The sequence below is a fragment of the Myripristis murdjan genome, chromosome 6, assembly GCF_902150065.1.
Source record: "Myripristis murdjan chromosome 6, fMyrMur1.1, whole genome shotgun sequence".
NCBI classification, from domain to species: domain Eukaryota; kingdom Metazoa; phylum Chordata; class Actinopteri; order Holocentriformes; family Holocentridae; genus Myripristis; species Myripristis murdjan.
In genome coordinates this window covers 29,156,226-29,181,361 of record NC_043985.1, presented here as the reverse complement: position 1 = coordinate 29,181,361, position 25,136 = coordinate 29,156,226, and the positions used below count along the sequence as shown (strand labels likewise).

The 25,136-nt window shown below is 41.1% G+C and overlaps 1 protein-coding gene across 1 annotated transcript in view; it reads left to right on the top strand.

Moving 5' to 3' along the window:
- cdh13 (cadherin 13, H-cadherin (heart)) overlaps positions 1–14,839 on the top strand; it is a 278,706-nt gene extending 263,867 nt beyond the window's left edge. Inside the window, exon 14 of the mRNA XM_030054250.1 lies at positions 13,097–14,839. Within this exon, the coding sequence (XP_029910110.1) occupies positions 13,097–13,104 (8 nt within the window). The 3' untranslated portion in view covers positions 13,105–14,839. The remainder of the gene's footprint in view (positions 1–13,096) is intronic.
- The last annotated feature ends 10,297 nt before the right edge of the window (positions 14,840–25,136 follow it).

Here is a 25,136-nt window from a genome sequence, read left to right as displayed (position 1 = left end):
ACAATGTCACCCTGGGAGGGGGGGGGGATGTTGGATGTTACGGAGAAAGCGGGGAAACAAGGAGGGAAATGGAGTGAAAGGGACCGAAGAGAAACGCTGTGTGTGTGTGAGTGCATGTGTGTGTGTGTGTGCATGGATCCGTGAGTGCATCTTTGAGTGTGCGCCTTTGTGTTTGTGTGTGTGTGTGTGTCGGTCTCTAGTGGGAGTCTCTGAGAGTATTAGACCTGGGCCACAGAGGTTTCTCCAAATCAGAAGCAGAACAGCGCCGCGCACACACACCTACACACACGGAAACACACACCTACACACACACACATGCCCAGACGCCCAGAGAGATGACTCCTGCCAGAGCTCATCACAGAGACCTGTGCTGGGGGACAGATAGAGGGGACTGATCACTGCAGTGTATAGTCAGATAGTCTGACAGAGAGAGAGAGAAGATCCTGTTTCAATTCCCTTATCTCGCGGCTGAACTCTGACCCCGCAGGAGAGAGATGAGGGGGGGGGAAGAAAAATGGATAGAGCTGGAGGGGAAGGATGGAACAGGAGGGGAGAAGAAAAGCACCGAGATTAGACGGTGCTGTTTTGTTCTGTTTTCGCTGCTGGCTTACAGGCATATGCATGCTTGGCACTTGTAAGTTGTTTTTTTTTTTTTCTTTCTCCTCTTTATCTGTCTCTCTTTCTCTTTCTTCTTTTGGGTGGGGAATGTGGTGACCTTTCGGTGTTTTTTTGTGTTTTTAAATTGCATTTTTCTGTCATGTTTCATTAAAAAAAGAAAAGAAAAAGTCTCCGTGATTGACTTTTCTTCCTCAGTTTCTCTTCCCGTCTCTCTGTTTGCTCATGTCTTATTATTCTTTCTGTCTGTATGCTCCCTCCCTGCCTCATCTCTCTCTCTCTCTCTCTCTCATCTCCTCCTCTCCATCTCTCTTTCTTCTCTCTGAGGGGTTTTGTTATGCAGAGAGAGACAAGAACCATGAGAGCGCTCAGTGAGTGAATTTGTGAGTTTGTTTTGTGTGTTGATGCATCTCTCTGTGTGAGGACAGAGGCAGACAGATTTTGTTTGTCTGCAAGGCAAAAAAAAAAAAAAAAAAAATCGCTCCTCTTAAGTCATTTAGTTCCACATTCAATCTCAAAACGTTTTCTTAAAACAAGTGAAGTGATTCTCAAGAATTTTCGACAAACACAAACACGCCGCAGAAAACGACTCTTGAGTCAAAAGCCGTTTTGAATCCCGTTGATTTTCATTGGGAGAAATGGGAAGCATCTCATGCAAGTGGGAGGTAAAAATTTCAGTTGTTCTGAGAAAAATATGATTTCATTTGGTTTTTTTGGCATTCGCATAGATCTCCCCACACAATCCAAAGACATTCAAGTTAGGTGAATTGATTACTTCAAATCACCCATACGTGTGAATGCATGTGTGTGTGTGTGTGTGTAATCGGTGTTTCCTTGCCCTCCGCTCATTGCATGCCGGGTTGGGCTCCAGCCTTGATTAGTCATAAGCTGAAATGGAAAATGCATGGGTGGCCATTTTTTTTCACTCTGCATGTACAGTATGTGTGTGTGCATGTGTGTTTGTGTGTGTGTGTGTGTGTGTGTATGTGTGTGTGTGTGTGTGTAGCCTACATGCTGTGAAGCCAACAGCTCTCAAATGAGGTGTGGGCGTTCATTCAGCGACCTCTCCAACTTCTCCTCCAGCTCCTTTAAATTCTTCCTGTAACCTTTTAAAGGTCAATTTACACTTCGGCACCAAAACGATGGCATATTCAAGTTGTACACTGCAAAAAGTCAAAATCTTACCAAGATTATTTGTCTTATTTCAAGTCAAAAATGTCTTATTTCTAGTCAAAATATCTCATTACACTTAAAATAAGACATGATCAGCTCAGAAATAACTTGTCTTTAGACAATTTTCACTTGTTTCAGCAAATTTTTACTTGTTCACTTGTGTCACAAGTAAAAATTTGCTGGTTCCATTGGCAAAATTTGTATCTTGTTTCAAGCTAATTTTCACTTGTTTCAAGTAGATTTTCACTTGAAACAAGTGAAAATTGTCTAAAGACAAGTAATTTCTGAGCTGATCATGTCTTATTTTAAGTGTAATGAGATATTTTGACTAGAAATAAGACATTTTTAATTGAAATAAGACAAATAATCTTGGTAAGATTTTGACTTTTTGCAGTGTAGGTTCCTCGGCTTATGTGCAAGTCAAGAAATGTGATGCGATTGGTCCGCTAGACCTCTTTGTGCTGCTTCCGTGTCGTGCGAGTTGATTTCTGCCGAGAGAGAAGACACCATGATGCCGCTTGTCGTCTTTATTCAACCATCTGGAAGTGAGGACGATTGCAAATCTGCTCTGATGTTGCCAGCTCATTCCCGAATCATGCAGACTGCAAGATGTCATGAATTCATGATGTGAAATGTCCCGAAACGTCGCCTTGGGCTCCGCCGGTGTGGCTGAGTGTGAGCCCTCTTGTTTCAGAGAATGTAGACGGTATTCCCCCGGTGTTTATCTGGGCTTCACTAGTGCAGAGTTTCAGTGACCTGCTCAGCGTGCACGTTAACACAGAATTATAGATGCTCACACCAGCATAGAGCACTACAATGCTGATGTATAAATTAACCTCAAGAAAAGCAGCATGTGTCTCATATTCTGTTGTTTTGATGTAAAATTTAACCTCTTGCAAGAGAGTGCCACGGAGCATTCTACATCTTTTTTTTTTGTATTTTTTTTTTTTTTTTTTGTATTTTTGGTAATTGTAGTCTTGTTTTATTTGTAGTCAACTATTTTAAGGAAAGGATGGCAGAAGAAATGCGCTCGCCGGTGAGATTCAAGTAGAGCAGATTGTAAAGCTCCTAAAAAACGTCTTAAAGCCTCCATTTGTGCAACACCTCATCCATCCCGAAATGGTGAAGTGAGGGGACGATGACGATTTGCTGCAGGGTAAAAGTAGCCTAGTTGATCCCAAGCCACTCCCTATGCAGACCATGTGGACCACATGTCAGAAAGACTGGAGGACACCCACCTCACCCTCCTCACAAAGACAGACATGTGTTTTGAAAGGGTTATGGGATCATTCCAGTATTTTTCACCTTTTGGGGTCCAAATAACTGAAAGGGACAAACATTTTTGGAAGCGGTCCAGCACTGAGCTCGATGGCTCCAGCCGGCAGCTGCGTTACAGGCTGCAGGATAATCACACAGTGGCGTGTTTTTGCCACTGAGAGGTTCAGATTGTTATTGTGGATGATAGATGGTCAAGGTTAGGAAACAGATGTGCTGAGGTTAAGGTAAAGATTAGAGGAGTATCATGAGTTTTTTGTGGCTCAGGTGTCACACATATCACATCTTATACAGGACTCTCACCAGCATACCGATGAGTATGAATGGCCAGGGATATCAGATGTCTGATGACATTTGTCTCATGAAGTATAAACCCAACTTTAACACGGCTCAGCCAAGCAACGCTGCCAAAAGTAGATCCATAACCTCACCGGCTCTCTTTCCCGTCTCTCAACCAGGGAACGCTCCAGTGGGGTTGCTTTTCAGTCCCTTAAATAATGTATGTAAGCCTGCAGGACAGAGAGAGTGGGGGACGATGCGAGTGTGTGTGTATGTGTGTGTAGAGTGCCAGCATACATCTTCTAATGCTTACCAGACCTTTGTTTGCTGTTGCAGGATCGGCAGCTAAATCCTAGGGCTTTGCAAGGGCCTACTTTCACACCCCATCCATTGTAAGCCTTTCTTTTGTGATCAAAGTGCCATGCACACCCACACACATGCACCCACCCACACACACACACACGCACACACATGCACGCACACACACACACACATAAACACATATGCTTACTCAACTCATACACAAATGCAGATTAGGATAAACCAGGAAACAATTCCTGTGTTTTATCACACTGCTGTGGCTGCAAAAGCCTGCATGCACGCAAACACAAACAGACAAGCCTATTTTTTTTTTTTTTTTTTTTTTTTTTAAAGGTAACTGCAAGACGATTGCTCAGTTTAAGATTGTAACAGCAGTTACAGGTGGCAGACCGGCTCAGAGATGACCACACTGCCCCCTATCAGTGCAGATGGGAACTGATCTGCCCTGCAATCCTGTACATTACATGCACTATCTCTCTGCAGCAGCCTCAGTATTACTCCAAGTAAAATTGAAGGAGTAAAGTGTGTTTTTTTATATATATATATTATTGGTTTGAGCCAGTCAGTAAGTCCAGATGGACACCATGTAAATAGTGGGTATTTTTTGCATGTAAGTGCTATGGGCATCTCTGGCCTTTGGAGATTACTGTAACATTTTTTACCCACAAGTGGCTGTGCGTATTTGGCTTACACGAGAGATGTGTGAAAAGAGGTGATAAAATGAAAATGCATGTGTGATCGGATGCTGACACTCTCACCACCGTTTCCGCTCATTCTCTTGCTCACATACACACACACTCACACACACACACACACACTAAAATGCTGTAGCCATTACATCCAGCACTACACTAATTTACCCTGCATATGCTCAATTTTGGAAGGTCTACAAGCTCAAACTGCATGCTGCAATATTCTCCATGCAGGATTATGGGTTACAGCTATAGATTTGCCCATAGTTGTAATGCGCTGCCATAAAAAAAAAAAAAAAAAAAAAAAAAAAACTGCCTCTCTCTGTTTCCTTTTCATTGCAGCCGGAGTCATAATGAGATGCCAAGAGTGTGTGTGTGTGAGAGAGAGAGAGAGAATGAGAAGGTGGAGTAAAACAAAGTATTTACCATTAAACACAACAAACAACTCCCGGCCCACATGCCACTAATTTACCTCCATCCTCCCGGGTTTTAGTCCACACTATTCCTTCTCTCTGATCCCTCGCTCCGCTCTGACAGCCACTTTTCCCCTTCCGTCTCGAGCTCTACACTAATCCCCCTCCAGCTAGTGAGGCGGGGTGTTTAGGGGCTTATTTACTCCAGTAAAAATATGGCTTTTTCACAGCTGCCTTTGAAGGGACCTCATGTTGGAGGGTGATTTGTATGGTAGTGGGCTGAATCTGGCCTCAGATCAGGCTTTGCAAGGCTTTTGAACTGAGATTTATATAAGTCCGTAAGACAATGGGCTATGAAAGTTAATAAGCATTAACAAAATATGTGCCACTGATGAATTAGCAACAAGTTACTCCATATTTTAAACTTGTAACTGAGCAGTACATCATTAAACTTTGAATCTGATTAATAAGTGAACAAGACTGTGGGTAGCATTTGACATCATTACCTAATGTTAAAATATGTGGTTAAATTCATGCACCAATATTTAGGAACCCATAAAGTAACCATATTTGTGCAAATGATGTGTGAAGTGTTCATTGATCACTAAAAAGTAATGCTTAAATCCATTATAAGTTGTTTTTTCCACCATAAAATTGTTGCACTGGAGTATACTCAAGTTTATACTCATGTATTATAAGTAGTTTTTTGGCACATTCATTAAACATCTGTGAAACAGGTTTTTGTAGCCTCTAAAGTGACTTTGCAACAAATAATAGTCTATAAACATTTATGAGCCAGTTGTTTCCATCAGAGAAGAGGGGCATGATCGGTATGAAGTTGCTGGCTGCTGGTTGGCTGCTGGTATCAGTCAGCACACAGGTTCCCTTCAAAGGCTACACTTTGACTCGGACTTTTTGGTTATTAGGCTTCAACCTTTTCTCATCCCTGACAGATGATTTGGCTGCATATTTTATTTAATTATTTATTTATTTGTCAAAAGTCTGGGTAAGTTTGCTTCATTTACACCTGATTCACTGTCCACTGGCTCGGGTTTCCGATACGCACGATGTAAATCAAATACAGCTCCCATGTGAATACAGCCATTATCCATTTTCACATCTGGACATCCAGACCAGTCTTTATGCTGAGCTAATAGGGAATGCAACCCACAGGAACCAAACAACTGGATGTACAGATGTGAAAATGGTATCGAACATCTTGTCTCAATCTGGGTAAGTTGAAAAAAATGATATTTTGCCCAAAACGTTGGAATATTCCTTTAAGTAAATCAGTCCATCACACATTTATTTTGGGAAAGAGCCACGTCTTCCTGTGTTTATACAGAGAAATGTGTCATGATGTGTGAACAATCAAGCAAATAACATTTATGAATTTACAGAAAAAAAGGATAAAGCAAACAATGTACAAATATATTTACAGTAAAATGTGCTAATAAATTGCACAGTGCAATGCAGGAATTTAATACTCATTGATAAATTATGTAGCTTTCAAGCCTTATTTGATAGTGATCAACAAACAATCCAGACTGTACAGTAATATAGCATAAATTATAGGCCTACATATACATGCATTTACTTTATTTAATGATAGAACATGATGCACCAGGCCAGCAATAGCAATCTTTACTTATGAATCAATTTTAAACTTTTAACTAAACTCATTATTAACTCATTGTGTTCACTTACAAATACTAATATGATTATTTAATTCAACATTAAATTCTAGTTTAAGGATCATAGGAGTGACTTAGCATGTTTAGTGTAATATCTACAAAAGGTACTGTATGTACTTCACGTTTCTATTAATCTTTTCCTAAAGCAAGCAGTCATATTTTTGAACTCTATTGTCTCTGATAGAAACGTCAAACTTTCTTCACGCTGGTTTTCCATCACTGTAATAAAGTTGTCCATCTTAATTTTCCTGAAAGCAGCAGTATTGTTGTCTTTTGATGACTTGAATCAGACAAAATTGGGCCGAATGAAACGGTCTGTTTGCCACGAAACAGTCCCCAGGGAAATGTCTACAGAGTTATAGTTCATGCACGGTTCATCGATACTTTATGAATGGCGACAGCTTTGTCAACAGAACATTGTAAGGGTCGGTGTTTATACCAAAAAAATCATATTTGATAAAAGAGGGATTCTGATTATATGTTTTGACATCTTTTACCAGCCGTGCATGATTTGGAAAACGGTTTGCTGCGATGTGCATTGTGGGTAAAGTGTAGTAAATGGACCAGAATCCCACATTCAGAATCAGCGTATGGTCCTTTAAAGCTCATTACCAGTGATGTCATGCCCTCAAATGTTTTGAATTGTTGCACAAATTGCAGTTGCAGCTGAATTGCAATTTTTAAGTGCGTTGCATTGTCGAGCGTCATGTAAATGTGACGTAAAGCATGAATGTAAAGAAGGCAGCGGCACTTTCATTTAAAGGTTTTCGTATTTCGACGCGCTTGTAATTGAATTGCGGTGCTCGGGTGTCCCGCTGTGATTAGAGTTTAGATTCTCGGGTCGGCGTGCAACACCTTTGTGGAGAACCTTTTCAACCCCAAATAGGCGTCAAATTGCGTCCGTATACATGCAGGGAGGCTATTTTGACGGACGTATGAAATGCACTTTACCCAGCCGGATCCCTTCCTTCCTCTTCTTCATGCTGTAATGCCGCTGTTTTCATCTAACAGCCGTGACACACCTGGGCTAATCAACTGTCACTGCCTCTCCTCTCAGCAATTAGAAAGGCTGGAGAAGCTTTACTGTTCCCCTGTAATGTCCCACTTGATTCTCCTCTGCCTCCAGCTGCTTGTTAAATCTGCATTTTACACGTTAAGCTGACACTCTTACCCAGGGAGACTTCCAATAAGTGGAAACCGCAAAGATAAGTCGGCATCACTGAATCTCTGTGATACCTCTGTGTTAGGTTGTTCTTATGCTGTACGGTGAAGAAGAGATTCCAACAAGAATCTCTCAAAAAAATGGAGATGGGTTTGTTTTTTTTTGGCGCGAAAGGTGGGTATCGTTTGTCGGAGCCGTTTTTTGATGCCGTGATGAAAGAGGTGGGTGGCGGAGACTATTGCGTTTACAGGAAGTCACTTTTCTCTGCCGTTGTTAGATGTGACAACATATGCCAAGGGTGATGCATGTGTATTTACAGGCTTGTCTGTGCGTGTCTGTGTTTGAAGGGGAGGGGGTTCCACGAAACATCAACCACAACAAATAAAACAAAAACATCCGACAGAAACGCGGCATTGTGAAACGTGCTTTTATTTATAGGAGCAGAGCACGTGGCGGTGTTGTGAGTAATTCCGCGAGCCACAACAGAAAATGACTCAATGCCATATTTACACCCAGCCGACCCCAAGGATGGTGATTATACTCCGCCGCTCTCTCTCTCTCTCCCCTCCTTCTCGCTCTCTAATTCTGTCTTTTCATCTGCTCCTGACCTATGAGTTCATACTCTGTGTCTGGGAGAGAGCTGAGGTGAATTGATTCGGCAATGTATTTTCATGTCAGGGCCTTGACTCTTTAGCCAGAGGGATAGAATTGCCTCTTATATATCCAGTTCCTCGTGCGAGGTGAAACAGGGCTGCCACAGTCTCATTAGATTTGCACAAACCAATATCTGAGGACTCAAGTGCCTTCGAGTGCTTCTCAACTTTTATTTCCTTTTTTTGGGGGGGAACACTTAGGCCGGAGCATTATGAAAAAAGGGCCACTGGAAGAAAAACAACAGTGGGGGTAAAAAAAAAAAAAAAAAAAAAAAAAAAAAAATCAATACCTCCCTCCCTCCCCCATTACATCCACGTCCCCCCTCCCCATCAAATCAGGCACGCTTCGATCGCTTCTGAATTTTTTGAAGTGTACAGGCCAATTCATTTCAGTATGTCTGGCAAAATTATAGTTCGCATTCCTCAAGACTGCTCCCTAATCTTATTTGGAGGACACAGTGGTGGAGGGGGAAAGAGAGAGAGAGAGAGAGAGAGAGAGAGGGAGAGAGAGAGAGAGCGAGAAGGGGGGGCAGAAATATGGAGAGGATGGGGACCGAAAAAAAAAAAAAAACAGACAGAAAGACATATTGGCATGTCAAAAGTCGAAGCGCATGATGAGTTAGTCTGACATTGACTGCCAACGCGCTAAACAAGGTACAACGGAGCTGTGACCACAGCAGCGGGAGCACCAGAGCGACCCACTCATGCGCTCCACAAAAAAGAAACCCGAGGAGCACAATGCAGCAGTAAAACCCTTTTAGAAACAAACACAGGCTATGACAAATTACCACCTCCAAATTGCTTGTTTTACACTACATTTTGCAGCATGCATTTCGCTAGATTAGCGGTAAAAGGCAAGGCTTAAAGTTAAGCCTGTTAAGTAAGGCAGGATCCTCACAGTACACCTGATCTTTCCCTCACTGTATCTGTTTACTCAAATTTTACATCCACAGTGTACTAATGAAGCCCACAGTCTGACGAACAGTGCAGTTGTGAAGCCGTAACCTCATGTGAGTTGTTAGGAGCGTTCACTTAAACTCGTATTGAACACAGCATGCAAAGAGGTGCAACCTTTATTTCCTAAAAGTATAATTTTGTATACCATAAATGTGTAATTGTCAATGGATATGTATAGACAAGCATGGATGTGTACCGTCCTATGGTAATTTTATGACATAGAGATGACAAACACATGCAAATTCATTTTGACTATTTGAATGTGCGCTCATGCTCTCTGGCTCTCGCTGCTTAATTAATTCTGTATGGAGAATGCCAACATTTTGGGGTGTTTGGCTTGCTAGCTACCCCCTTTGAAATGTGAATTCCTCAAATTCCCCCTGAAGTGGCTTCAAAGTTTGTTAAGAAAAAAAAAAAATCTGTATTGTATGGTAATGACACATGCATATTCTGTATCTGCTGGTGGCAACGCTTCACTGAAGCTACATCACACTTACGCTGAGTGAAATATTCAAATCAAAGATGTGATTGTTTCATGGCTGCAGCATTACATCAAACAGAAAATATCCCGATGTCTCGTGCATCATTTTTATACACATTTCCCTGTAATTCAGCGGGGGATATTTGGAGTCTTTTGAAACCTCTGGATCTCCACGAGAACTTAAAATAAAAGTCTGAAGAAAGCTCAGCCACGTAGTTTGCATTTGTAGTGATGAACCCTCTGATGGAACAGCAGGTTTTAACATTAGATTAAGGACTAGATTAAGGATTAGATTAAGAGATTATTCCTCTGCGCTGAAGTCTGCAGCCGTAGTGTTTTCAAAGTGGCCTACACCGGTGGGAGCATTTATGTGTTGGAGAGTGTGTATGCACTTTGAGCTGTGAGAGTGTCTAGACTGTATTAACTCTGCTCTACAAATAAAAATGGAAGCAATTATGTTTACATTAACATTACAGAAACTTGCTCGGACACACTGGTGGTGTCCAAAATGTCTTGGGATATTCTCCATGAATGCAGTGGCATCTTGCAGTTTTGCATGAATTGGGAATGAAAGGGGAAGATTAGCACATCCTTGCCAACCTCCTCAGTTCTAGCCGGTTGAAGAGAGAGACGACAGCCGGCAGAAATCGTTTGTAGAAATCATTCACGGATCTTGCGGTCTTGCAGCACCCCGTGTGCTGGTACATATTTGGGAAAGGTGCATGTTAGCTTCAGCAGGAGGAGCCACAGTGCAGCCACAGCAGCATTTGGATGCAGAAGTATAAAATCTTTACAGACACAACCAGGGGCACCGCCAGGAATTTTGGGCCCCATGAAAAAAAATAAATAAATAAATAAATAAATAAATAAATATATATATATATATATATATATATATATATATATTTAAATGATGGTTTAAAAATTTTATATTCGTTTTTACCTATTTTTTGGGGCCCCTGTCAGGCAAGGGCCCTTGGAATTGTCCTAATTTTTCCCCCATGTACGGCGCCCCTGGACACAACACATCACCCTATCACAGCAGCGAAGGTAAAGCAGTCGGTGACAAAATCTGAAAATGCGTTCTCCTGTTGCATCCTGTGAGCTTTATTTGCACCCACAAAGAGGATTATGGGAGTTGTGTGAAGTACTGAAGCTGCGGTGTGAAGATTGATAACTAGAGTTAAAATTACGCCGTGATACAACATTTACTTTCTTTCCAATCGAATTCACTGCATACGTGAACGCGGAGAACGAGCTCCACTGTGATGAAGTTTGATGGCACCCAGCCAGAGACGAATGAAGCGTCTTACACGACTGGCCGGTCTGAATTTGCCTCTCATTGACCGCACGTGCGGCGGGGAGGTACGCGGTGAATGCACTGAAGTGCTCACATCTCCTTTGAAATGCAATCAATTTAAAAATCCAGAAGCACACGTTCACTTTTCTCGTACCGTTTGTGAGCAGTTCATACCGGGCGGCCTCACAAAGCTGTGCAGCCGCTGAAACGTCTGCAGATACGAACCTCGAAATCCATTGAATGGTTTGATGGTTTTGCTCATAAACTGGTACACAGAATAGAGTTTTTTCTGAAAACAACTGGTTGGTAAATATTATTTTTGGGGGCATGTCTGCTTTATGAGACAGTCACCGAGGAGAGAGACAGGAAAGACGGGGCAGAGAGAGGGGATGACATGCAGCGAAGGCTCTCTGGGCCCAATTCGAGGACACCATGCTCACGGGAAAATGGCCTTTTCAGTCAACACCTTTTTTTTTTTTTTTTTTTTTTTTCAACACCATTTTCCTTTTGCTTTATGGGCAGTGAAAGCAAAAGCTTGATAACACTGATGTCTCCACTGTGACTCTGCTATTTTTTGCACATCCTCAGAGTGGAGACTGACCTCACACACATGCAGTTTTCATTAAGGCTTGCTTTTCTTCATCTGGCCGTGTTTTCCTCACAGTTTTGGATGTTTTATCCATACTTGTCGACAAACTGCTCCAGTCATACCTCAGCTTATAGTATTTGCTCATAGCATATTTTGAGAAATTCGGCCGCTCGCGTGGACAGATTTTTTTCCCCCTGAAAATGGAGAAATACAGTTTTCACAGGTTTTTCAGAATATGTGTCCGCAGTGCCCCGATGGCTGCAGAGCACGTACCATGTAATACTATGGCTCAGCCGCAGTGGCCTCTCCACTGTGACTATCCAATAAAAAAAAAAAAAGAATCTGTATCCATGTAGATGTGGACTTGGGACACAATAGAAACCCAAAGTGCAGCATAATTGTACTTAGTCTTTGAATTAAACCTCATATCGGAGGACGCCAAGCTCCAATCTGACCTGTGCTAGACTTTGTTGTGCAGCTCTGGCCTTGGTTCAAACTCTGGCTCGGGACATATTACGAGCCAGTCTGCTGTGACACTCCGGAAAATAGAGACAGAAAGAGAGAGAGGGGAGAGAGGAGTGGTGAGCGAGAGGGAGCAGGGTTACTGTAAAATGCTCAGCCTTCTCCAAATATGTCAGAAACAGGGAGCAGACTAGCAGGAGATGGCTGGCAGACAGGCAATCAATAAACTCTCACATTTCATATTGTCGTGTGTGTGTGTGTGTTTGTGTGTGTGTGTGTGAGAGAGAGAGAGAGAGCCAGTTTATGTGACAGAGTGTGTCGCTGTTATATCAAATGGTGTACCTACTCGTAAGCAATTCCAGCAGGCTGATGAGACAAACTGTCACATGTTGTCGACCTCTTAGTGTCTCCTAAAGACATGACGCTGCGAATTGAATTGATATTAATCTTGAAGATGTCCCACTGACTGGCTGTTTTGGGGAATACCGAAAAAAAAAAGTCCAGGATATCCTCCCTGTAGCATTTCAGGCATGCTTTTTGCCTCAGAGCTGTTCACGCTACCCTGAGCTGAACTCGTTCTGAAGTGAATTTTACATTTTCTACCGGGACACGACGTCAGCACCCAATTCATCTTCAGCGGCTCCAGCAAGTGTCTCGTGATGACATGATAAATCAGAGTCTTACTTTTCTGTTTTCCAACTTCGGGAGAGAGTCGCTCGCGTTCGCCCGTATTGATCGAGCTGTCTGCGATCTTGGAATAGTACCTGCTGACTCAGTTTCAGGGTGGACTTTCGCATTAAAGCCAATTACTTAGTTGCTATTGTCTAAAGGTGGACCAAGGGTGCCCGATTATAACTTCTCTGTTCTGTCCTTACTGAATCATTAATGACGTGATACCATCACCTGTCCTGAGTAATTGATTGCAAATTGATCTGTCTCAGTGATGACCTTGACTGCATCTCCCGTCTTTTCCTCCTTTCTGTCTCTCCTCTCCTCTGTCGCCCTCTCTCCTCCTCTCCTCTCCCACCAGGCCTGTAGATTCTGCTGAAACCTCCTGTAGTCCTTTTTGCAACACTGAAAAGCAACGACTTATCTCCCCCACGCAACCCAGGCTTAGGAGAGAAGACGAAGAAGATGATGATTAAGACGAAGATGACGACGAAATCTTCTCACTATGACAAATCAAGCAAGAAAATACACACAATTCCCCACCGGCACTACCGCTGTATAACACTCCGTGGTGTTTTTAAGAATTTCTCGCCCAGCTCCCCCCCCTCACCCGGCTGTCTCCTTCCCTCCGTCTTTATTTTCCCAGGTCATTCCACTCTCATCCCCCCTTCCTGTTTGACTCACCGTGACTGATCTTCTCTATCTTCTCTCTCTCTCTCTCTCTCTCTCCCCGATGCCTTGTCCCTCCACACGTCTTCTCCCAATCTTCTGCCACCTTTTGTTCCCATCTTTTTTTTACAGTTTTTTAAGTATCCGGTCTCATCACCGCACCGTCACATCGGCAGACAGACTCTGGGTGGCGACATCCGTGGGAGATACTTGAACCAGATTGGGATTGATATCAGAACGAATGCTCAAGAATTTGCTTCATATCGGACCTCGTTTTTCCCGTTCCCATCTGTTTCTCCCCTCCTCATCCAACCCGCTTCCTGATTTTGTCCCTCCGTCCCCTCTCATAGCTACCTCTATCCCTCCGATCCCCCTCTCCAGCTCATTCATCTCCCCTGCTTTCCTCTTTCTGCCTCTCTTTTTCTTGTTTTTCTCGTGGATCATCAACACAACGTGCATAAACTTTGTCCGTCTACGTGTCCGTCTCTCTTTTTCCTTCCCTTTCTCTCTCTCTCTCCTGTCTGTATCCCTCTTCCCTGTCTGTATCTCTCTTTCTCTCTCTTTCCCTCGGTGGACCAGGAAACACTGCGAAAGCTGAGCTACTGTCCTGGTTGGGGAGAGGCATTGACTTTTTGATGTATTCCTCCATTTTTCTCGTCACAGATGACTGTGTTTGATCTTGTTTCCCTCTTTAAAAAGAGAGGAAAAAAAAGAAAAGCCTGTTTCTTTGTCTGCAGTGGTTGTGGTCTTTTAGGACAAGGTGGTAGCCATAAGCCTTCAAAGTCAAAAACTCTCTGGAGTCGTTTCTTCGATTTGCTTCTGTTTTTATTGCATTAGTTGTCATGGAGTGGAAAACAGTATATCTTTATAGTAACGGTGTGAACCTTAAAAAAGTACTATTATATAAATATTTTATTTTTTACCATTGTATAAATATACAGTATCGATTAACTTATGTACTTTGATTGCAAGCTCTTTGGTCACCCACACACTGAACAATTAAAAAAAGAGGAAACTGTTTTTTTGTTTTTTGTTTTTTGTTTTTTTTTTTTTTGGTGAATTTTAGGCACTATTTCTAATGCTATCGATGTGTTGACTATTTTTAATGTAACATCTTTTTTTGAGAATCTGTGATTAATTGCAGAATCAGGAGTCTTGATTTGTAGTGCCATGCGTTTAGGTTCTCTTTGTCTGCCATCAGTTCTGCCCCGTCCCGTCGCCCCTCCATCCTCATTGCAAGTCACAAGAAGATGTTTAAGAAGACAGTGAAGGCTGTGGATTTGGTGGATAGTTTTGCTTTTTCTCTTGCGCTCATACAAAAAAAAAAGAAAATAATGTGTGTGGGTTGGTATGGAAGACCCTCTTGAAGAAAAAGATGACATTTTGAATGAGTTACGTCTGTCTTTTGCACTAATTTAATAAAGCCGTTACTGAAAATTCCCACAATGCTGTTGTCCTGTTGGTGTGTCGCTATTTGTGCATCATTTTAGGGAAGCGGTGTGTGAATTATAGTCCATTTTTCTTAGTCAGGTAGAAGACTTGGTTTAAATCTGCACAGCAGCACCGATTATTAAAAAAAAAAAAAAAGATGCAAACAAGGGAGAAACCTCACTACAACCTTATCTTATTTAGTTTCACATTCAGTCTTAAAATGATATCTTGGGCTTTTACCCATTAAGTGAAATTTGCTTTTCCATATGAATGTAACAGATCCTCCAAGCTCAACAACACTCATTTGTTGGGGATTTATTGTCAATGCTCTTTCCAGCCCTCTTCTAAACTTCTTCCATTCCTAGAACTGCCATCATACCACTACGCAACGGCACTACGTCCCATACTCGGCAAATGAATACGGGTTGAGCACCATCGCTCAGTGATACAGTGGCAGCTCCAGGAAAGAAAATAGTTCCACCAGATCCACTTTATTTACTTTGGAGAAGAACACTCCTGGTGAAGCGCAAGTTCTCGCGACACAGAGGGAGTTAAGGCTCATTTATGCTTAATGTGAAGTGCCGATACGGATACAGCCTTCTGTCCGTACTCTGTGTTCATTTCGTCCATATTTCTGCACCTTTCCAGGAAGCTTACGGATATGGACAAAACGGAGCAGTACCACTGCAAATTACAGGGGCAGTGTAATCAATAATTCAAGAGAGAACCGTCTCTGAACGAGACTCGAAGAAGTCTCTCTGTCATTGGTAATATCCTCCTGTTGCGATGTATTTGCCATGTAACTTTTGCCTCTTTGTAGCAGGTCCATTATCATGACCTGCTCCACCGTTGCAATGCTTTTCGTTTTTAGAGACTTTTGACTCTGAGCTGCCCACTAGTGGATTTGATGCATAACATCCATGCCAACATAAAGGATGCATGAAAGCATGTGGGTGGAGAAGCTTACATTTCAAACACGTGTTTCAATTTTTGCGCATAAAGGGAGTATAAATGAGCCTTTAATAGGTCAGAGCTGGAGTAGCAAACACATTGATGTGGGTAAGAACAAGAATTATCACCTTACAATCGTTGTTCTCTTAAAAAAAAAAAAAGTTAAAACAAATGTTAGTGTGATGATTCCAGTTGTCTTCAGTGCAGTTTCATTTGTTCCAACAATTTTCAAGAAAGACGTTTTAATGAGTAAGGTAAGTGTGTTGAGCCCCTCATGAACAGTAATCATTTTAGAAATTGATCAACTTGAGCTGCTGCTTGAACCGACCAGTGACGGTCTGTGTGTTGGGTTTTGCTGACCCTGTCTTTTCTATTATGTGTCAGACTGGCAGTCTTACCATAAGGAAGAGGTAGAAAAGCTGAAAATGCTTCCAATCTTGAGTCATGGCCACTCTTTTGTTGCCTAGTCAATATACAGTGGAAAGTGCCTGATAAATAAAATCGTAACAGCCTTATGCTTGATTTTAAACTCAATCCTCTTGCCACTGAATCAGTAGCTTGCAAGAAAAGTCAAACAAAATGAAGCAAAAATACTGTTGCAGGCAAACCAAAGAGAGAGAGGAAAATAAAAGCTTTATCAACAACTTTATCAAAGAATTAACCATGTCAAATGTTTGCTTGCAGCACTGACAGAAGTTCAACAAGCTCTGTTGAACTCATTCTCAACTTGAAGGTAATGTCTAAAGATCAGATAGAAAAGTGTGAGGTTTTGGGATTCTGGAGGGCCCACGGCTGCGTCTGCCTAGGGCCTTCAAATCACGAAGTCGACCTATGAACACGCCACACCAAAATCCACCTGGAGGCTGAGAGGGAGGATGAGAGCAGCCCAGAGTGAAGGTAATGCTGAGGAGTAGAAGATAACATTTCAAAAACTCTTTTCAAAATGCCTCCCAGTAGATAAAAAAAAACAAAAAAAAAACAATACACGTAAAACCAGATCACATAAAAAATAGTCAATAATAAATCGGAACAAAGAATTACAGAAATTAGTTTTTTTGTATTCTGCTGATATGCTGATATCTACTAATAAGTTTTTGTGCAGCATCTCTCAGAGATCACTTGTCAATCAGACTATATGGCCAGCGCTGTCATTTTGTTTTCCTGGGATTCTCTTTCTATGAAGTTTGAGCTTTGGTAGATGGCACAACAGCACAAACTGCTCTTGCTACTATTAGAATAATAAAGCACAACACTTTGTTGCACCAAAGGATTGTTCCCAAGAAAGACCCTTTAATAAACAAAGTGTTCAGAACAGCAAATGAAAAAGCCTCATGAATAGGAAATACACTGAATACCTAATGTGTTATGTGAACCAGCAATAAAGAGTATATGAAAATTAAATGGATTGTTCCTTAGAAGATCAAAGAGTTATTGCAGAAAGCAATTTATGAAAACTGGTTTTAAGAGAGAGAAGCCGGTTATTGCACAGTATATGATCTATAATGGAGAACACTCAGCCTCCTTATGTCTTCAGTGTTCACTGGTGAGCAGACAGCAGGGCTCTGCCTGAGCACCTCAGGGTGCAGTCTGGCTCATAGAGATTTAAAAGGTCACTCATGTAGCTAAGGGCTAAACTATGCCCTTCTATAGCGCTAATCACTAAAAACCCTCTAAAAATTGATTCTAAATCTAAGTGGGATGATATGATCTCTATGTTTGGCACCAGAAAGACCTTTTGGATGCTTTCTGGACAAGCTGTCGGCATGAGAAGAACTTTGGAGTGAGACAGGAGTACAGGGTGCTGCAGAGGAAATAAATGCATGGGTGACCTTCTCCAATTTGAGGATAGCAGAGTTAATTTTTTAAAATAATTCTCAGAGGCAATAAACATGATCGGCCAATGTTTGTCAAAAGCTATATTTGAATTGAAGAACAAGGTTTGTAGCCACAGGTTTCACATTAGAAGGTAAAATGCCCGGTCACCAACAATTTCATGAAGTTTTAATTAATTAGTTGAAGTTAAATTGGTTGACAGGGAGCATAGGGAGAATGGATAGGGGCCTAGAATATAGCCCTGTGGGACCCCACTAGTTATATTAATGTAGATGCATTAAATTATGAGGATGATAAATGAGGTGGCAGAGAGGGAATGGGCTGAAATGAGGCAAATGATATGACATGCATTGCACAACGTCATAAGTACAGTACTTTTAAAATAGTTGCATGTATTTATTTATTTATTTTTTTGTATATTTGTTTGTTCGTTTGCATTTTAAGTGCAAAATGGTTGTAATGTGGCCACCAAAGAGCTGCAACAGTGCATTGACTTTGCAAAGTTATTAATATTCTGTACAAATCTCATTCATTGAGTGTCACTGTGTGGTCGCTGAGCACAGACTGGAGAAAAGGAGACGAGGGGAACAAAAGGTCATAAAAACAAACTGTACCACCCTGTATTGCCCATGGAGGAATCCTCTCAAATAATAAAACAGACTAACACTATCAATAATAAGTGGTCTAAACAACAATGAAAGACTACCTCAGTTTTACATAATCAGAGTACACTGAGTATGATTTGGTAAAACTACACTTTACATTGCTATTGCATTTCAAACTATGGTTTCTTACGGTTGAGGTAAGGGAAAATTAACTTGCCAGTTTCTACGTCAGCGTTTCACTGTGAAACACTTAAAAGCCAAACTGACTTTGAGTGCACAACTCTAAATTACAGGCTCACTTCCTTGAATACTCCCACCTCAGTACAGTGTTCAAATGCTTATTAGGCATGTGGACCACTAAACCCATTCAACATCTATTTTCAATCATGGCTCATTACATCCAACGACACAGCCCAGGTCAGTTGCACTGCAATGCAATTACTAATGACTTCACCATGACATAAAAGGCTGTTACGAAACCAATTTGACTTTTTCTGACAACATGGAGGAGGACAGCACAGGAGCTATTATAAGCTGAGTACACCTCCAACCCGCTAGTGTCAAGAAATTGCCATTTGAATTATTATTAAAAAAAAAAAAAAAAAAAACACCTGCACCCCACTCACAATTGTTTCACATCTTTTAAGAGGAATAGAGTTTTTAGGATTTTGTGACTCATACTGGAGTAATTACTCATACTCCTACTAGGATGAACTTTCTTCCCCCTGTTGAGGTGGCCATGAAAATGTCACATGGTTGCCAAACAGGATAAAATCGAAAAGACAGATTTTTCTTCCCTTGAAAAATGCAGTTTTAGAGGCAGCAGAAGTCCCACAGAGCCTCTCCTCAGAGATCTGCCTGCTCTCCTACTGTAAAGCAACACACTCACACTGTATTTCACTATCTGTCGCACGCAGGCCACAACACACACTTGCTCATGACACTGTATCTGTCTCCTCGTTGAATCTCTCAAAGGAACAGCGACTGGAGCGAGATTCTGCCTGTTGCTTCCCCACTACAGTAATAAAGGCTTTTGGGAGCCGGCCGGATGAAATTGTAGGTTTCTCCTTTGATTCTGTTCATTTTGTAGACAGTTTGGCTGTGGTTGAGTGTGACTCACCAAATGATACAACCGAGTCCAATAACTCTTCAACCCCTCAAACCCTCTCATTTGTTCATGGGAGAGGAGAAGAGAGTGAATGGATACGAGAGTGAATGAATGAAACAGCCGGTGTGTGACAGACAGAGAGAGAGAGTCCACATCTGTCAGGACAATGGATCCTCTGCCAAACCCTCTGCCCATGTCTGTCTATTGGGAGCAAATAACAGAGCAGAAGAGTTAGAAGACTATATATCTGAGTGTGTTTCCACATCTGTGTATACATGTATTTTTGTGTGCAACTATGAAAAAAAATTTGAATGGGAACTTAATAGACACTGACTTGAGTCTACTACTATACTATGGGGTTAGTACAGTAAATATAATTGGTATATTTCCTGATTCATACAGTTCTACAATAAAACTAGGTTCAGCTGAATACAGTAATTCCAAGTCTGTGAGTCTCAAAGCCATTATTTTATAGTCAGCACAGGAACATCTTTTTTCCCTTTTGTTTTTTAATAACATCAAAAATGTGAAAACTGAGGGGTACAGTAAATGAAGTCTGCTCTTAGGATGGATTTCATTTTAATGATCAAAATAAACTGCGTACACAGGCAACTGTCAACTTTAATGATCACAGCCAGGTTTTGTTGAAAACTACTGCTGTGAGCTGTCAGTCTAATACCAGCGTGTTCTGTTTTAGTGTCACTTTTGATTTTGATGTTTCTTTGGATAATGTTATTACCCCGAAGTTTGGATCTGTGAGACTGAAATGCTTGGTGTGAACAGCTCATAGGCTCAGTGCCTCAGTGGATCAATGCACCAAAACAAACCAAGTCATCATCCACTGTACGCCACACCGTATTGGATTCGGGTGGGCGTGCAGTTGCGTCGCACTTGTCACTCTTCAAGCCATCATTCGGCTTCAGGCAGCATGTCAGGTCTTCTACTCACAATACAGGCAGGAAACAACGAGACAGTGCAGTGAAGGAAAAAAAAAAAAAAAACACAATTTTCAACTATTGATTCTCAGTGGTGGGTTTCCCGAAAGGTGTCATGTCTTGAAGTACCTCTCGAGGAGCATCTTTGCTTTCACGAGTGTTGCTGAAAGCATGTCGCAGCCACATGGATTGTGAAAGCTCTTGTGAACTGAAGGCATCCTCAGGCCTGTCTCAAGTGCTCAAGTGTCTCTTCAGCCATGATTGTGCAGAGATGACAGCAATCTGTTCAATATGAAAAAAAAAAACAAAAAACAATACAGTATATGCATTTCCTGCTCTTTTTGCTATATATAAAAAAACAAACAAACAAAAAAAAAAACACCCAATAATATAAATGAAAAAACAAGCAAAAAAATTGCATCAGCCATGAATGACTTTGTTGACATTTTCACCACAAATACTTTGATAATCCTATTAGGTTTAATTTTGTCTCTTAAAACTAACAGACTACAAGGGGAAATACACAACACGGGAAATATACTGTATTTTGCCATACAACAACCACAGCACACCAACATCACACTCTAAAGGGTATTATTGCAATAATACCACAGCTTCATTATTAATTATTTTTTTTTTTATGATCAGAATTTGATTCTGCAAAGAAATCCATCCACAGTGTATCTGCAGATACTCACGTTTGACCAGCCATGTAGTGTTGGGTTACTCTTAAGCACAGCCTGGTCATCAATTTCATTCTTACTTTGCAATTTTACACCACATAGCATAGATATACACTTAATTGAACATGAAAATCACACATAATTATATTCAATTTAAGTCTCACATCCAAGTTTTTAGTTATGGCCCCCAGGTATAAAGAGGAGGCTGGTCATCAGTTTCAAGTTCATTTTCTAATGCTAAATCAAAAGTAATTTTTTTAAAAGCTTATTCCTGTAGGATAATCATCATAATTCATTGCTGCTGCTGTTAGTTATAAGTTGATACAGTTCAAAAGGTCAGCTGGTATGTCAGCTTATTGTTACAGGTGTTGAAGGTAACCCAGACAGAGTGATACATGTACAGAAACGCAGTTGCAGGGCCAGGAGTTCACCCTTTAATCATATAATCATATAATTTAATGGTAACAAGACTGCCAAATGAAGCTTATAGTGAAAGTTCAGGCAGGAAGACCGTCTCCGTGCACATGCCCTCTGAGTCCCAAGCAGTTTCCCGTGCTGTCTCTAAGCTCCACCTGCTCACTCCTGTCTTCAGCCAATCACAACCTGACACGCTCACCGTTAGCCAATCACGTGTGAGCTGTCAAACTTTAACAGTGATCTCTCTCTCTTTTGTTGTACAGCTGTTGTTTCAGCACCAAAGGCTCTTTCCTCCTGGTCACAATTGACTTGATCTTACTCCATCTCAAATACATGCTGAGACTACAAAGATTATAAGTTTTATATGTTGATGTATGACTTTTAATTGGTGCATTGATTGCTGCATCTCACTTCACCTCTGCACTCATGAAAATATTTTATTTTGTACCCATTTTCACTCTGTTATTGGTACATCTTGGAAATCAACCGCAAAAATATTTACTCGTGTATGGAATCACAGACATATATTCAAAATCAACACGAAGTAGTTTGCATGATTAATTTTGTTGGTATTGCATATGATAATGCAAATCAATAAGGCATAATTAAGCTGAGAGATTACTCGGCTTCTGACTCTCTGCTGTCTAGTCGCAGCGGGGGAAGGCCAAGTCTAAAAAATGTGTATTTCTGTTTTCTTCAAAATGGACAAAAGCGGCCAGACTAATTTTATCTGGACAGACAAAGAAACTGAACTGCTTTTAAAGGTTATTAAAGACTGCAAGTCATTTTGAATATTGGCTACGATGTGAGTGAGATCACATGACCGTCATACGAGAGTGTTTTTGAAATTGTCAATTGTCCCAGTCCACACAAAGCTAGACTGGCATGCTGAAATTTTGGAGGGCTTATTAGAAAATATCAATTTTCACTTCCTGAATACACCATGTTAGTGTCTGCAGTGAAAAGACTTCCAAGATTCCCAGCTTAGTATAGACATTTACTGATAATGTAGCTCTGATTATCCCAATCAAATGACTAGTTCTGGTGATTTTACAGCCTTAACCAGTGCATAATATCACAGCAGCCGCCCACCTAATTTAAGCCTTTTATGCACACCTACTAAGGGAAATGCTATGTGTATGAGTGTGTGCACGTACACGTGCATGTGTATATGTGTGTTAGATAATAGGTAGATATTTCTACATGCCATTCAACAGATCCGCCTGCCTTTCTTTATAATTGGGTGTCGTTGATTTGTTCGTCATGTTTCATTCAAGTGTTTCATAATGGAAGCCCATGGGTGAAAAAATAAGCGAGAGAAATGTTCACTGAGAGGCAAGAAATGACTAAGTAGGACAAGGTGAGCAGTGAAAGGAAGGACAGACAGGAAGTTTAACGGGTATAAAGTTGAAAAATAAACTTCATGAGTTTATAAGTGGCATAAAAATTGTTCTGGAGGACAGGCGGGGTGACTTTCCCTCCGCCTCTCTGCGGTTTATTAAAAACAAAACCATCCATTGGTTGAGCATTTTAATTCCACTTCCTAATTAGAACTAGCCTCTTTATAGCTTTGCCAGCATGGAGGATTTCCTCTTCACAGCTCCCTATTGCTTTGTTTCTGGAGAGGATGCCAATAGCAACCATACTATCCAATAATAATGATACTAATATCCTCCAACCGCCGTCTCCCACTCAGCCATTCAGGCTCATTTATTCCCTCCTAGATGATCATTTAGCACCGATTAACACAGGATCCTCATCTGTAATGACCGCTCAATTATCATTTTCACTCTCATTCTACTTAGGCTTAGCAAGGTTAAGTAACACCCTGAACCTGTGACGAACGCTGAATGGGCCATTGGCAGATATTGGTGGTAATTAGCAATATATTCAGTCAAGCCTAAAGGATCGCTTTATTCTCTCCTCCATCCATCAACTGTTATTTTCCCCAGCTCATCACTCCGATAAGCTGTCATCAAAAGCTTCAACCTGCCGGCCATGTCGTCCTCCCCTTTAACAGCAGCAAGTAACACCTCTCCCAACACACACACACACACACACACACACACACACACTGCTGCTTGCACTCAAAGCATAATAACTGTGACTGCACCTCAGCAGGGATGTTTCAGCTTCCCGCGTAATTGTACATCTCCAATAAACTGTGCCCTGTGAAGAAAAAAAAAGAAAAAATGTTGACAGATATATTATACCAAAAGGGTTTCAGACAGTAGACTTTAGGCTGTGTGTGTGTGTGTGTGTGTGTGTGTCTTGGCTCTGAAGAGGTTCCCTGGACATAAATATTGTATAAATTCCCTAACAAATTCCTCTTTCACGCTACATGCTTTGCCGAATAAAAGCTGGCTCTTACTCCGGCTCGGCGTCTCTATCGCTGCCTCTCTCATCCTGTCATTTGTGTGAGTTTGTTTTTCTATTCTGGTCGACGTTTGTTTCGTTTATCCAATGTCACTTTTGTGTGTATTTGCCAGGTTGATTTTTTTTTCTTCTGCGTATGTGTGAGTGTGTTTGTTTCTTTTTTGTTTTATTATGGTGAGATTTTTAATAAGTCCCTTGTGCAAAAAAAAATAAAAATAAATAAATAAATGAATAAACACCACCCTAAACTCTAGCCAGTCTTCAAAGCGTGATCCAGATCTGTTCTTTGAATACAATCACATTTGTTTTATGGGCCTTTACACACCAGGGATACCCTTCTCAAGGGCACAGATATTCATATCAAGCTGTATGCGGCTGGAAAAAAGGGGGGCGAGAGAGAAAAGGGGGAGGGAGGGAGAGAAAGAATGAAAGAAGGAGAGCTAACAATGACCTTGATCTGTGCTGATATGAGCTCCCTCCATCTTGTATCTAGAATGTGTTTTGATTAACAGTCTGCAGTGATAAGCGTATATATTTCCTCCCATATGCTTCCTCAAGGACTTTTTCCGAACCCCCGGTGTGAAAGCAGGAGCCATGCGAAGCCTCTGCTCACTAATTTCATCCTGGCGCTGGTGGACCTGGGGTTTCTTCATTAACCAACTCAGAAACATTTGACTAACCCTGTCAGATGCACAACAAAAATAAACGGTAATATGTTTGTGTAAAATATATAAAAAAGTTTATTTTCATATACAGGAAGCTATTACCATTATTTTTTAATATAATGCAATATGCTATTACAATGGGGGGAAAAAACTAGCAATAAAGCAGCAAACTATTTTGATGTAATAATTCTGATGACATGCTCGTTACACTCTTTTTTCATGAGTTAACAAAATTTCATATCAATAGTTTACAGCAGGGGTCTTCAACGTTTTTCAAGCCAAGGACCCCCAGACTGATCGAGTGATGGAGCAGGGACCCCCTTCAATTTACATTGTATAAAATTGTGTTTTATATTAAACTGGGCCTAGTGACATGTATAAATGTACCTTGTTGTAGTGCATTCAATACTAAGCTATTCATATAATACACAGGTTTATTTATTCAAGTTTTTATCTTACACGTGCAAGGTAAAGTGACAGCAAAAGATAAAGTGGAAACAAAAATAAGTGATGGCCTATTAGTGCCACTGCCATGAATAAACATATCTGTAACACTGCATTGATACAGCAGCGGTGCCCAGCTTGAGATCACGAGGCCGCCGCATGGCGCTGAATGTGTGCATTGCTGACTGAAAGATAGCATATTTTGTCTCCATTTATCCATTCGCTATAATATGTTGGATTCATGTTAATGTGTATTTAAGGACTTTTAAATTTGTGGCGAGAAA